The 15,666-nt window shown below is 42.5% G+C and overlaps 1 protein-coding gene across 1 annotated transcript in view; it reads right to left on the bottom strand.

The window, feature by feature from the left end:
- The window catches only part of LOC102805880 (transmembrane 9 superfamily member 1-like), a 70,145-nt gene that overhangs the window by 39,573 nt on the left and 14,906 nt on the right, over positions 1–15,666 (bottom strand). The window contains exons 2-4 of the mRNA XM_085508175.1: positions 13,158–13,247; positions 12,278–12,359; positions 11,666–11,770 (exon numbers count right to left, since the gene is read on the bottom strand). Of these exons, the coding sequence (XP_085364301.1) occupies positions 11,666–11,770; positions 12,278–12,359; positions 13,158–13,247 (277 nt within the window). The remainder of the gene's footprint in view (positions 1–11,665; positions 11,771–12,277; positions 12,360–13,157; positions 13,248–15,666) is intronic.

The raw sequence follows: 15,666 nt of genomic DNA, 5'->3' as shown, positions 1-15,666 counted from the left end.
AGGGCCGTAACACAAAAACATGTGTTTGGTTCCCCGTCTGGAAAACCTGGTACGGTTCTCGTAGCAACTCAGCGCTCGGACCGGGCAGAGAAGCAATTCCTCCTGATCCTCCGGACTGACAATATTTGCCCGCCGGGGGATGACGATCGGTTGAGGATCGTGTCCTGGGATTTGGTTCTTGGCGAGAACCCGATTCGTGTCTTAGTACAACTTGATCGCCCATAAAAGCGGCACAACTGTCCGCAAAGGATAGTGCGTGCCTAGCTTTGACCGGTGCCTGCCTGAGGCGAGGGCCAGTAGGAAGACTATTTTCCACATCAAAAAATTGAGTGGTGCTGATTGGAGAGGCTCAAAAGGCAGTCTGCTTAGAGCAGACAACACAGCCGACGAGTCCCAGTTGGGCGGCTCCCTTGTATGGGGTCTTGGCGTCTGGAAAGCAGTAAATAGTCTCCTAAAAATAGGACAATCGGCTAGTCTTGTTCCCGTACGTTCTGAGTGGTGGGGGACAAGACCGACCTGTAGCCAATGCTCGCTGCGTAGAACAAACCCACTTCATCAAACAGGTGGACGAAGGAGCCTGCTACCTAGCCAATAGAGGGATGGTATGGATCAATCTCCCTTCCGCTACACCAATCAGTGTATGCTTGCAGCCTAGAAATATAGGCCGCGTAGGTGGAATCCCTGTTCGCCCTGGCCAGGACGTTGGCAGCCCGCTCAGATAAGGCTTTCATATGTGCGGGTCTACTGAGAGCCTCCATGCGTGTAAGTGATACCTGCTGGGCTCGTTGGTTGTGCGCCGTCTGGTTGGGACGGCAGGTCCGGTAAGTCCGGAAGCACTGCTGGCGCTTCGACTAGCCTTCCCAACAGAAGTGGAAACTAGGCCTTGCTTGGCCAATTGGGTGCAACCCATGATAATATGCGGGTGTGCACCTGTCGAAGCTTTTCTCCGGTGCCCGGTGAACTAGCGGGAAGGGAGGAAAGGCGTACACAACTAAGTGGGTCCACGGGGCTAGCAAAGTGACCCTGGCCCAAGCTCCTGGAGTCAGCAGGAGTGTTACGTACGTTGGGAGCTTGGCGTTCCGGGGTGCGGCAAAACGGTCCAACCTTGGACCGTCGCACGGCCGAAACAGCCTAGAGGCTACCCACTGGGGTATCAGCTACTCCGTGTTCTGGAGACGGAGCCACCCTGAAAGGGCGTCGCCAGACTGTTCCTCACCCCTGGAAGGTGGTGTGCGGTTAGCTCCACATTGTATTTTGCTCCGCTAGGACTGACAACGATGGGGAACGCGTCCCCCCCTCCTTGAAGGAGACCACCGCTGCGTTGCCTGTGCGGAGCAGGACTCTGTGGTCTCGAACTACGGGTAGAAAGTGTGGTAGTGCTAAGTACACTGCTCTCAGTTCGAGCTGGTTGATATGGTAGTCCCGAAACTAATGCGGGGGCCATATCCTTGGGCTTATTGGCCCAATAGATGCGCTCCCCAACCCTAGGGGGAGGTATCTGTTACCAGAGTCATACCTGCGGCGAGCGGGCCCAAGGGGCTCCCCTGTCCGAGGATGGCCAGTGACGACCACCAGGGCAGGGCTTCCTTCACTTGGTCCGCGATCGAAACCCGCCTATCTAGTTCCCATAGGAGAGCTTGGCGCTATAACAAGCGTTATACCGGGCGGCTGCGTAGTGCGGCCTGGGGAACGACCCTTTGAACCGAGGTCATCATTTTGATGATCCGTGTTAGTTCGCGGAGGGACACAGAAGGAACGCTGACTAGGCATTCGGCTAGGCTGCCTAGCGCCAAGCAATATGCTTGAAATAGCTAAGCCAAGCATACCTCTGTGTCAAACCTCCATGCCCAGGGACACCAACTGCGCGTTGGGTCGAGGTGGGACTTGTCGATTTACCAATGAGCCCAACTGGTGAAGTAAATCCCGTGTTAGCCTGACACGTTTGGCTATTACCCCTTGCCCGGGTTGTTGGTAACCGGAAGTCTGGGTACGGATTGAGGTGTAAAGACATCTGGTGAAGCAGCAGCACTACCTGTTTCATCACTCTGGTGAACACGTAGGGCGCTGTGCTAACCCGAATGGGGAGGCACCCGAGATTCGAATACTTGGCCCAGCTGGGCGATTCCAAGGAGATGGCAACTCGCTGGGTGCATCGGTACGTGCAGGTAGGCCCCGCTTAAGTCTAACGGGGCTAGCCAGTCAAAACAGTGGATGGAGAGAAGAACCCTGAATGGTGTCTCCATGTGGAACCGATCGAGGAGCACGTACTGATTCAGTCTGCCTACGTCCAAAACTGGACGCCTGCCATTTGTAGATTGGTACTACGAACCCATTTGGGTAGAAGCCCATAGTTGCTGTCGACATAGGAAGTAAAGTAAGCAAATAACACCGAATAAACGGCAAGGTAAAGACTATGTCTAATTATAGTAAACACGTACTGCGTGCGTGACTCGAACCGGCGCTCGCGTACGGCACCTAATCGCCTAGCTTCACGCCACTACACGTCTTCCCCTCGGCCACCAGGCATCCCCAAAAAAGGATGCTTAATAACCGAGCTTATTACGTGCAGAGAACATGAAACCCGTCCACGCGATCCGCGCCACACAGCGTGGCCAGAATGCGGCAAAGGCCTTCAGATCTGGCTGTAGTAGGATGGTGAAAGTAATGGTACAGCATTTGTAACAGTGAATAAGTACTGAGAAATGGCCTTAGCTCCGGCTGACATACCCTGTGTATGGCGTCTTTCCCCAGCAAACTGCTACTTCCTGTCTGATTGCTTCCGCCTTGCGAGAGTCCCCTGGCAGTGCCCAACAGGGGAGACACTGACGGGGGGAAAAGGAGATTTCAGCGGTATCCCGTAAACTGATGTTACCACCTGGAAAGGTCCAGGGATCGGTCACCCGTTGTCTCCAAACCGGACTACACCGGCGCAATCTGTGTTGACAGGGATATGTGGCCACGTGTTCGGCAGTTGCGAGGGGGGGTGTGTGCTTCCTTCCCCCATGAGGTGAGTTCCCCAAGGCCTGAAGTAGTCACTAAGTTGTGACCTGGCCATTCACCGAACACGTGCCTGTCCCCCCCGGTTGCAGAGGTGAGCGTCAAACATGCCTCCCCTGCTGCCGGGTAGACGTTCGCCCAGGGAGGGTGAGGAGCCACCACCTGGCTCTTACCTCCCTGGGGGCACACCACTACCCTCCCCTCCCATGGAAGGGTATAAGCGCTTGCCTCCTGGCTGACTCCAGCTAGCGGACAACGCCCTAGGGAGTTGTGTTTTCTGTGCTTGGGGTGCCCTCCGATTGCCCATGGTAGGACCAACAGGCTAGCGGATTCAAACTGAACCCTCCAGTTCATTGCACTCCGAAGCTCTGAGACTGTACCCACCATTCCCTGAACAAAGAGGGTGGAGGAAGTCCAGTCTGCGTCACTGAGGCGGGGACGTACCCCGGCTCAGCTTGTCGGCGAAAACACGTGCGTCTAATGCCGCGTCTCGTAGCACGGTAGTGGCCCTGGCCAAGAGAGCCAGGCGACACTAGGGGGTGTCGCATGTAGATGTGCGGTGGCCCACCAGTAAAAAAGTCGCCTGGTCTAGGAGGCTGGTGCGTTCTGCCTCCAAGGTCTCCCGAGTGCTGGTCACGCATAATGTGCTCAAGCAACTCTGCCCTCAGGGCTAGATGGGTCGTCTTCAATTGGAAAGGACACCCATGGAACGCGGCTATCCCCTTTTGCCCGGTTTGCCAAATTCGTGGTACCGGGGTCTGGGGAAGGAGCCTTGGAATCCGGTTGGGGCGTTTTGGTCTCATCCCACGCTATGGGGTCTGATCCCGAAACCACACCGACAGGGTAGCGTTTGGTCCAGTGGGAAGTGTTGCCTTATTTTATCACCACTTGGGGGCCTTAAGCATTACCTCCTCCACGGCTGACCAACGCTGCCCATCAACACCGTTTGCATGCTCTGCGCCCCACTCCGCACTCAGGCGGACAGGGAGAGTCTTGCCGACGGGGTTGCTTTGGATCCCGACGCCAGTGATCCCATAAGCGTTGAAGCAACCTTAGGTGGTTGCTTTAGGGTCAAGGGTGGGGGTATATACATCGTATCACTGGGATCGATGATACTCCGCCTCACCCCAAAAGCGTGGCTCACCGAGTCATACAGATGGCTGACTCTGAAGGAACGCCTGGAGTACCGGCTGTATCTGACGTGAGCGAACTGCATCTTCTTTCACTTTAATATGCGAGAGGGAGCGTGTTCGACTGTGCGTCTCATGACAGGGTCGGTTCCCTCTGGGGACGTCCGTGGGTCGGTAAGGCCTAAATAAAAAAGTGGTGTGTTTCCGGTAACACAGACCCTACCTAAAAATACGTCCTGATCCTAATTTTTTTTTTCAACATATAAAAGATTTTAGTTTATTACACAGTTTAAATTTAAAAAAAAACAAAAAAAAAAACTTGCTATTTGATGATGGCGTTTCGTCTCGTCCCGACTTCCGATGGTGTTTGGAAATGTGTGGTCGATGATACGTCTTTTAACAAATCAGCGATCGCATACCACATCACGTGCCACCATTTTACCTATTTTTAGATTCCAAAATGGCCGCCTCCAGTGCAAGTGCGGCAGTCGTTTGTGCGATAAAAAATGTATGTTTAAAGCACAATGTTCGGACATCGAGGTCGTTTATTTCTCTAACAACTGAAACTTTTGTACGGGACAATCGTTCTGTGAGTTTGCGTTAGCAGAGAACGAACATGGGCCGTGAACAAAAATCGGAAACACGGACTCGATGTTCAAATCGCCCGTGCCAAGCGTTGTCAATTTATTTGGGACTAAATTCATAAAGTTCACTTGTGTCCCTGAGCCGGACAGCACGATGTGTTTGGGACTTGATAAATGCACAGAACCCGCATCGCCAGAGACGAACAATCCATTCCAAGTACTGATGTCTGCTTCGAGTAAGAAAAAGTCTCTACCATTGATCAAAACCTCAAAGTACGTGTATAAACTATGGCGCTCTTATAAATAACGTTCGGTATTTATTTTTTACCTGTATTCAGGAAATATAAATGAGTTACTTTTAATTTGTAACTGAATTTGACAATCCATTATATTTTAATATAAAGTGCCTACAAATTATTTTGTCCAATTATAAGATTAAGTAGGCTTCGTTATTCCGGGAATTTGACGTATTTATGTGTACCTACATATATTTGCAAACTTTATTTTAATGTAAAAACGGTGTGTTTTATAGCAATAAATGTTATAAATAGTCTTTTTTTAATTGATTTTATACAACTGTAAATCAAAGAAAGCTTAGAAAGAACTCCCATGTGCTGAGAGTATTGGAAACACATTAAATATAATTCGAAATTACTTAGCTGAAAACTAATTATGCAAATCAGAAAATTAATATAATAAGATTTGAGTGTAAAACTAATGAGGTCTGCGCAATGTAACAGAAAATCTATGTCTCCAAGTTTAATTGAAATGTGATTAGAACCAAAAAATTATGAATTATTATGCTTATTAGGGAATTAATATGAACAGATTTTTACCCCAAACTAATTAGGTTTGTACATTGTCCTAGAGCATCTTTGTACTAAGTTTCATTGAAATGGAATAATTAGTACCGTGAAAACTCCAAAATTTCGACCCCTCTAAAAATTCGAACGCCTATTTATTTGCCGGGTTTCGGTGTTTTATTTACCTCCAAATTTTCGACTCTACTAAAAATTGCCGACTCATTCTTATTCGAAAATTGCGACCAGTTTTAGTTTTCCCGCAAACGAAAAAAACAACGATGTGAGCGTTCAAACGGGACCTTCCTCGAAGGCATGAATCCGGGTTTCTGATTGACTGAGAGATTTTTATTTTATTGGTAACGAAAATATATTCTAAATAAACGAAGTTTCAAATAAAAACGAACACAAAAATCTCGGCATGCTGCGTTTCTGAATTGTTGATTATTACTGTACTCAGTAGTGATTATAATAATGTACACAAAATAAATTTGTTGAATGGTTATGAAATACAAATAAAAGTCAACTTAGTTTCATCGTAAGCGAATGATTCCGGTCTCGTATAAACGTTTGATGCTGTAGGATATCCGCCATGTTCTCTTAGGTCAAATAGGTCAAATCGCTAATTAACCAATCAAAAAGCTGGATGATGCCAACGTGTTCAAATTACCATAGCTTATTTAAATATGTTAATGTTATTGAACGCAATGCGGAAGAGATTGATGTTGTAGTACGATATTTTGGCTTGGATTTTGATGCGAAAACGGCATGATTTTTTTTAAATAAAAAAATTAGTTGTTTTTAAAAAATAAACTGGTCATCTGAAGAATAATTTAACATTGTTCATAGTGATAACAGCTCATTCTCGAAAGGAAGCTTACCCGCTCACGCTAGTCACGATAAAAATCATACACGTGTACTCTTGAATAGACAGACGTCAATGACTACGGTAAAACTTAGACTCTATTTTAGCCGACAGGATTGATTGAAATGTCCGAAAAATGACGCCAAAATACACCTTAAAAGTCCCATTTTATTTTCTTAAATCCCATTTTATTTATCCAAGGGCGAATTTACGGCAGAATTTGGTCCCTCAAATAAGGGACACGTGAGCTTTGATTCTAACCGGATACATTGCACTGGGTCGGGGAGATAGTTTGCTAAACTTCCATGTATCTTTTGTCCAATGGGTACCTATACTTCGAACATCGCAAGTTTTCCTAGGTAGTGCGAGACAGCTTTGTCTTTTGACCTATTAGTTTTGTGCTGACCTCTTCTCCGCGTCTTGATGTTTTGTTTTGCTTGTCATAATACTCACTGATCGATGACTTTGTTTAGATTTTGAGTTACAACTCGGCCACGACCTTTGCTTTTACCGTGAAACATGAGGAAGTTTACGTCAATTGACGGACATTGCATTTTTTAAAAACTAATGAAGCACACTGTCTATCATCCCCATTTTTTCATTTGCTGATTTCTATTCTGAAAAATTCGACCGTCCGAAAATGCACCTTAATTTTGACTCTAAAAACACGTCACATTTCTAACACCAATTATTTAAAACCGGTCGAAATTTTGGAGTTTTTACGGTACTTTAGATATCAGTGTGAAAGCTTAAAATTGGTTAATTATGCAAATTAGGTAATTAATATGTACAGATTTTAACCCACAATTATTCAGGTCTGTCTATTGTCCTACAGCATCCATGTACATTCATTGATATGTGATGTATAGTACCTGAGATATCAGTGTGAAAGTTGGTTAATTATGCAAATTAGGTGATTAATATGCACAAATATTTACCAGAAACTAATTGGGTCTGCATAATTCTAGATTCATTGAAATGTGATGATTAGTACTTTAGATATCAGTAGAAAAGTTGAAAATTAATTATGCAAATTAGGTAATTAATATGCATAATTATTTACCCTAAAACTAATCAGGTCTCTGCATAGTCCTAAAGGATCTATGTACCAAGTTTCATTGAAATGCGATGATTAGTACTTGAGATACCCGTGGAAAAGCTGAAAATTAACTAATTATGCAAATTAGGTGATTAATATGCACAAATATTTATCGAAAACAATCAATCTCTGCATAGTCCTTGAGTATGTAAGTACCAAGTTTCATTGAAATGTAATGCTAACTACTTATATCAAATGCTGAAAATTAATTAATTATGCAAATTAGGTAATTAATATGTACTGATATTACTATAAAAACTATCAGGTCTGTGCAGTGTCATATGACATCTATGTACCAAGTTTCATTGAAATGTGATGATTAGTACTTGAGATATCAGTGGAAAAACCGAAAATTGACTAATCATTATGCAAATTAGGTAATTAGTATCCACGGATTATTACCAAAAACTAATCAAAACCTAGCATTAGTTCAGAGCATCTATGTACCAAGTTTCATCAAAATCCAATGAGTGGTTGTTTAGATATCAGTGGAACAGTCATGGAACCACTAAAAAATAGCTAATTATCATGCAAATTAGGTAATTAATATGCACAGATTTTTACCAAAAATTAATCAAATCTGCGCATATGTTCAGAGCATCTATGTACCAAGTTTCATCAAAATCCAATGAGTGGTTCTTTAGATATCAGTGGAACAGTCATAGAACAGCTAAAAATTAGCTAATTATCATGCAAATTAGGTAATTAACGAGCATGGATTTTTACCAAAACCTAATCAAATCTGCGCATTGGCCCAGAGCATCTAGGCACCAAGTTTCATCAAAAACCGATGTATGGTTCTTGAGATAGCAGTGGAACAGTCGGACACACATACACACATACACACACACATACACACATACAGACACAGTAACTGCAAAGACTCCCATTTTGTGCTTCGCACATGGGAGTCAAAAATTAGAATAGCATAATTATATATCCTAAAAACAACACACTTGCAAGTTGTAGGTCAATTTAATATTTGTTTACAGTTCGGACGTGAAGAATGCAGCAGGTATACATTTTGTATCAAGGAAAGATGAGCTGCATGCACCAGTGAAGGGTATCTCCCATGCTGCACGAGACCCTATAAATAAATGAACATTGAACATGGAAACTTGAATAAAACTTGAACATCTTTGAAACTTGTCTTTTTTCACATTCTATTTAGTTGGCCTCAGTTGAACTAGATCTCAACAATTGTCCTCAATGGCTGTTTTTGAATTCTGAGATCAACAAGTTCCATTGAGTATGATACTTGATATCTTGGTGGTGTCATTAATTTGAAACTACAAATGTAACTAATATCAGTTGCCCATGTGAGCAATTTTGACCAATAGAAAGATTTATCATCTCAAAATATAAATTCAATTAATATTTGGGTATTCCCAGATATATTCATGCTAATTATATTTTTTCAGCAAATTGTATTTCAACTTGTCGAAATTGTTTGAATGCAAAAAAAAAAAAAGATTAATAAAAAAAAAAAGAAATCTGACCTACCCTACCTATTTTTTTCTAGCTCGTTACCTGAAACACACCTTTTTTTTTTTTAGGCCTAAGGAAGGAGTCAAAACCCACAGCGGGGACCGGACACAAGGAAAAACTCGTTACCATTGTACCGTTACCGCGCGACGAACCCTAGCTGGCTGAAAGTAGGGGGGGGGGTCAACGTGTGCCCTGCCCTGAAATCCCTGCCCCGAGATCGGAGACTTGGCTGCCAGCACCCCGTTGGCATTCAGTGTCCGAGGGTCCAGAGAAGGACCGGGGCAATTAGCCTGGGCCTCGGCCACCCCCCAAAATAGTGGGAGAGCCGTGCCTGGGAACGGGAGAGCCGTGCCTGGGAACGGGAGAGCCGTGCCTGGGAACGGGGGTTCCCCGGAAGAGACGTGTTTGAATGCAAACATGCTTTTGTGTCTCTTCCTGCTTGCCCACCGAGGGGACACAGTGGAGACAGCTCGCTCCGACTGCGTCTGATCTACCCGGCCTGCCAGGGACGCAATTGCCCCGACAGTCCTTTGACCAAACCCTCAACTCGGAGGCAAACTCGGAGGCAAACTCGGCGCCGTGCGAGGAAGGGTCCACGAAGAGACCCGCAACGGGCCCCATAGGAGGAAAGCCTCCAGGGGCACAGCCTCGCTGCAGCCGGTAAAATCGGGTAATCACACCGCCTGAAAAAACAGACTGAGGATGCCCTCCGATCAGCGGGGGAGACCGAGAAAATATCGGTACCTCCACCGTCAGGCCTCTTACTCGACGTCCTGGTACATGAAGTACCGGTAGCCGAGCGTGAGGACTTTCCACTCATGCAAAACACGCAACTCACTTTAATCGATTACTGGACGCGCGACCTTGCTGTGACGCGGTCAGCGATTTTGATGGCTCTGAAAGAAAATCTCAGGCCTCAGAACTCCAGTGAAAAAAAACACGCTTTCACGCAAAAAAACCCGAAACCCACACGTAGCCACGACAAAGTATCTCGGATGCGGGTTCTATGCTGGTAAATTCTGAATAAACCACTGTACGGTCGGCTCGAAAGACGAGGAGACCGGAAGAAAAAGGCAGTGAGCCTTGGAGCTGTCATTACATCGATATATTGCTAACTACATTAAAAATGAAAGACGACATGCATGAGGGAGACGAATTACAGTTGTAAAAGGTGCCGCCATGAAATCAACATGTGACTACGTAGTGGCGCCGGATTTTGATTTCTTTGCTGTGAAAAATACTACACACAAAGGGGAAAACGACACGAGGGTAAAAAAAGACAAGGAAAACTTATCCTACCAGCTACCATGTCGGATGCCGAGCAGCGCCAACAACCCAAGCTATAAATCCGGACAGGAAAAAAAGCAGGCGATCCAGCAGAGCTCGCTAGATTTCATCTCCACTCGAGGTGGAGAGAAATTAAGAGTGAAGGACGGCTACCTGTGGCACTGCCAGGAGGCCTCGGTCACGTGGGTTCGTAACGTAAGGGGTAAAAGAATCTTGAGGTCATGGGGCTTCCCCTGACCTGGATTCTATCTCTCCGTCACCGGCAGAATCGCTGATTAATGCCTACAGTTCAAAATAGTCATTTTGACTGACCGGAGTCTATGGTGGGTAATTGAACGTAGTGAATTTCCCGAAGACTTTCCGGTAACGCAATGCGGAAGTGAATAATCGATGTCGAAGTACGATCTGTTGGAATTGATTTCAGCGAATAAACGACATGGTTTTTCTAAAAAACTAGTAACTAGCCATTTTTGAGAGGTAAACTGAATATGACATGAAATATTTATCGCATTTTACTTGTATTAACAGGTCATTGTCGAAGCGTAGTATACGCACGGTTACTGTGTTCTACGCATTCACAACATGTTCACAGCGATTGATATCCACGCTGTATCATATAAAAACGATTACCAAGATCCGTTACGCAAGACCAAGTTTTAAATTAGTTGCATTTTGAAGGGGTGGGTGCTTTGCCGAATGTGACCCCAAATATAAAAATTGTGCAAAAGTGAGGGATGGGCGCTTGCCCGGGCATGGGCGCTAACGCGGTCGAGTACGGTATATAAAATTTGAACATAATCAGTCCAAGCATGTCTGAGATATGGCACTAGAACTGCATTCCTTAAAACGAAATTGCTGCCAGTTGCCCATTTTAAATCCGATCTGAAAAACAAAATGACATGCATCAAGGTCCCATAATGTCCAAGTTTCCATAAAATCCATCATAAATGCTTGATTTTGATGATTTTTCAGCACAAAAATGGCCGCCATTCAGCCATTGTGAATCAGATCGTGAAACAAATTGATGTGCATATGTATAATATTATGTATGATGCATGTCTAATATATAGGTCCGGACGCATGCATGCACACGAACAGACACCTGGATGCACAGAGGTCAAACCATAAGTCCCCGTTTTTGGACTGCATCTGAACGGGGACTAAAAATATTAGCTTAAATTTAGGTGGAAACAATTCTAAAAATTAAGTCATAATAACGCAATGCTCTTCAATTAACATGATTGTAACAGCAATAATTTCTGCTCATACAAACTTTCAACAAAGTAATTATTTTTGTAATTTATTAATAAACAAACTACCGCTGTACATTACCATTCGTTCATTCATTGACTACCTACATAGTAGTATATTTCTTTTTATCTGTCTCTGTTTTACTGTATATCTCAGTAACTTACCTAAAATAAACTCAAAGTAATAAAGATCCTCAATTGCTTCTCTAAGCTGTTCAATGTCCTCTTCTTTTAATTCAACTGTGCAAAGCTTACCGTCCGTGACATCCTCTAAAAAAAGTAAGCCAATTTAAGTCTATGATATAGTTTTCATTTGCATATAGCTGGACAGTAAAAATATGTCTCATCTTCAAAAATTTTGAATAATACCAGTTGAGGAAATGAACAGAATAGAAGCCAAAACATAAGTCCACGCTTTGAACTGCACCAGAAAGGGTCTAATATTATCTCTCCCTTCAGAGCATATATAATGAGTGATTGATCACACTCATCATCAGTTGAAACTCTCTACAAATATAAAAGGTATACAATGGCATCAGCTGGCAATATGTTATTGTTATCAACCAAGTTAAAAGGTCTAGATTTGACAAGAAACAGTTTTGAAACAAACCAGTGATAGAGGGGGTATGTCTCAATCCACAGTGCTATGCAAACAACAGCATAGCATTAAACAATATCATATGTGCTTCCCTACTATGAGTGTATATATTCATACTCACTTATACATGTAGTGATAAACAAAGACAGACATTATATGCAGTAACTAATTTGACTTGCCTTTGAATTTAATATCATACATAGATACAGCCATACGATCACCATCTAGAATTTCACCAAGGGTCAGACTACGATGTTCTACCTACAAACAAATATTATACATCTTTATGTGTATGATAACGGTATAGCATTAACTTCAATACTAGTGGTATCTCAATAACAGTCTATAGTGTTAAACATTTATATTACTTTCTCCCATATATTGTTGTGAACACCAAAACAGCATGATTGTTAGCCAAGTTGCTGACTGGTTTACTATGCATGCCTGGAGATCGTTATATGATTTGATAAAGTTGGATCAAAACCAACCTCAACAGGGATGTCAAACTATGGTAATAGTGGGGGAATCAAACATGTTGAATATAAAAAAAAGATCAATATGATTGCCATACAATTTATTTAATTCAATCGTATAAATCATATATAATTAAAGCTATCCAAACAAAGTGTATGTACTGACACAAAATGAAATGTCAGGACTCTGGTGTGGGGGGCCATAACACTTGTATTTAGTTGAACAGCGCATCCTTGTAAAAGTGGTTTGAACTGACCAGTTCTAATCATGTAACCATCTAGAGACGTGTATAACAAAGCAATCTGCAACTAAGTGGGGAATATTACTGTTTTGGCATTCTGAAAAATATGGCGATGACAAATACATTTTTTTAAATACATGCAAGTAATGTATCTATTTTTAATTGATGAAAGCATCCATTAAATGGAAATACTCCAAAATAACAAGCTTCTTATGAACCAAATTGTTCTTAATTTAAGTTTCATTGTTCTATCTACTGGTATCTGGTAGATAAGGTGAGCTTTATGTTGACCAATTTACTTTAACGGTAAATAATAATGGTAGGTTTTATGCGAGCCAACATACCTTTTCTGGTCTACACACTGGTAACTGGTAGTAATGGTAGGTTTCATGTGGGTTGAAATAAGGACCCACTTTGTTGACATACAATGGAACCTATGAAGAAACAAATACACATAATTAGTTTTAACATACATTTGTACATGTACAGTACAGGTCTTGCAGCCTTGTAATATGGCCTGCAATATTTAATGTCTCTAACCCCACACATATCATGCAATATTTTATGTCTCTGACCCCACACATAATGTGTAATATTTAATGTCTCTTACCCCACACATATCATGTAATATTTAATGTTTCTGACCCCACACATATTGTGTAATATTTAATGTCTCTGACCCCACACATATTGTGTAATATTTAATGTCTCTGACCCCACACATATTGTGTAATATTTAATGTCTCTGACCCCACACATATTGTGTATTATATTATACCAGTATATTGATGGTGTTAATCCATTGATTTGATTGGTCCAAACACAAAATTTGCATATGCAATCCATGGTATATTGGTTGATAATGCACGGCTAAACCAAGTGGCCCTGGAACATGAATTGACTACAGGTTTAATACGGAAATACATAAAACCGGTATTATTTGATTTTTAGGGAAATATAGTGGTTGAATTTTGGAAGAATATTAAAAAAAATACTGAATTAAAAACATCTGAAAAGTTATATAACTATAATATTGCTTTTTGTTAATGGTGGGATCCAAGTTGTGAGCGTCGGTCGTTGGGTGATTGTCGTTCGCCACACAAACCTAAACCACCGTCCCTCAACACCGTGAGGTGCCTACACGAACGCCAGAATGCTATGTTCTCAATGTTGTTACTTTGAGATGGATTGCGAACTTCCAACAAAGAAAACATGATCTTTAAGCACAAGATATAATTGAGGAATTCAATGACATAAAAATGCAAAAAAACTATGAGTTACAGGCAAAAATGTATGCCACCAATAACAACCGGTGTCCGGTAGCGGCAGCTGACAAAATTGCAGTGCACCCGGGTAATTGCCATCTGTTTCAAAAAACACGGGACAACGCAGGATTCGACGACGATATATGGTATTGTAATTCTCCACTATGGGTAAATAAGTTACAGGAGATGATGAAGATAATTTCGAAAGCTACAGATTTGTGACGAGTGTTCACCAACCACTGTATTAGAGCGACGGCGTGCAAAGTCTTTCGGCCGGAGTTGAGACAAGGCATATCATGTACGTGTCACAAAAACGATGCGAAAATCCGATCTTACACCATCAAACTTACCCCAGAACAATGACAAAACTTGTCAGTCATACTGTCACAAAACTTTGGTTATACCAAAGGTATCCAGGTCAGATGTTGGAACTGAGGTCGCTGTGCCGGTCGCCGTACATGATACACCGCGTCCCGCCGCGTCTCAAATTTTGGTCGAACCAAGTACCGCTGAACGTCAAATATCCACAGTTACAAGTAGTATGTTGAGTCACAAAACCGGTTTATTTCACAACTGTACTTTCAATGGGCAAATTACAGTCCAAATTGTACAAAAACCGGAATGAAAACGTGGAAAATCCGTTGTTTAAATGACCCAAACTGTACACGACCCTGTATTTCAAATCGCGTTGCGCGTCAGTAAAAGGTCAGAAAGGTCATCCTTTGTTATGCTAATTTGTGTGTTTACGCTGCTCTATTCAATGTGGATATGTTTCATTTTCATGTGGAATAAAAATTAGTTTGTATTCAATTTGAACTGTGTTGCGCATGTAATTTTTGTATGCATTCAGCGTACAACTACATACTATTCTTATAAATATTCATGTTCAAGGGCCATAATCATGATCTTTTAGTAGATGAAAGTAAACTCTTTTTTTACAAGTTTTATCGAATTGTCAATATACTGGTATAATATAATAGCAATAACCCCCGCCGAAGTTGGGTATACCACTTGATATTGCACAATTCACTCCATATATGCACTCGCCTGCGGCTCGTGCATATATGTCGTGAATTGTGCAATATCTCGTGGTATACCCGCCTTCGGCGGGGGTTATTGCTTAAATATTTAATGTCTCTGACCCCACACATATTGTGTAATATTTAATGTCTCTGACCCCACACATATTGTGTAATATTTAATGTCTCTGACCCCACACATATAGTGTAATATTTAATGTCTCTGACCCCACACATATTGTGTAATATTTAATGTCTCTGACCCCACACATATTGTGTAATATTTAATGTCTCTGACCCCACACATATAGTGTAATATTTAATGTCTCTGACCCCACACATATTGTGTAATATTTAATGTCTCTGACCCCACACATATTGTGTAATATTTAATGTCTCTGACCCCACACATATTGTGTAATATTTAATGTCTCTGACCCCACACATATAGTGTAATATTTAATGTCTCTGACCCCACACATATTGTGTAATATTTAATGTCTCTGACCCCACACATATTGTGTAATATTTAATGTCTCTGACCCCACACATATTGTGTAATATTTAAT

Source organism: Saccoglossus kowalevskii, chromosome 14 (genome assembly GCF_978046115.1).
Source record: "Saccoglossus kowalevskii chromosome 14, keSacKowa6.1, whole genome shotgun sequence".
Classification (NCBI taxonomy): domain Eukaryota; kingdom Metazoa; phylum Hemichordata; class Enteropneusta; family Harrimaniidae; genus Saccoglossus; species Saccoglossus kowalevskii.
This window is presented reverse-complemented; position numbering and strand designations above follow the sequence as displayed.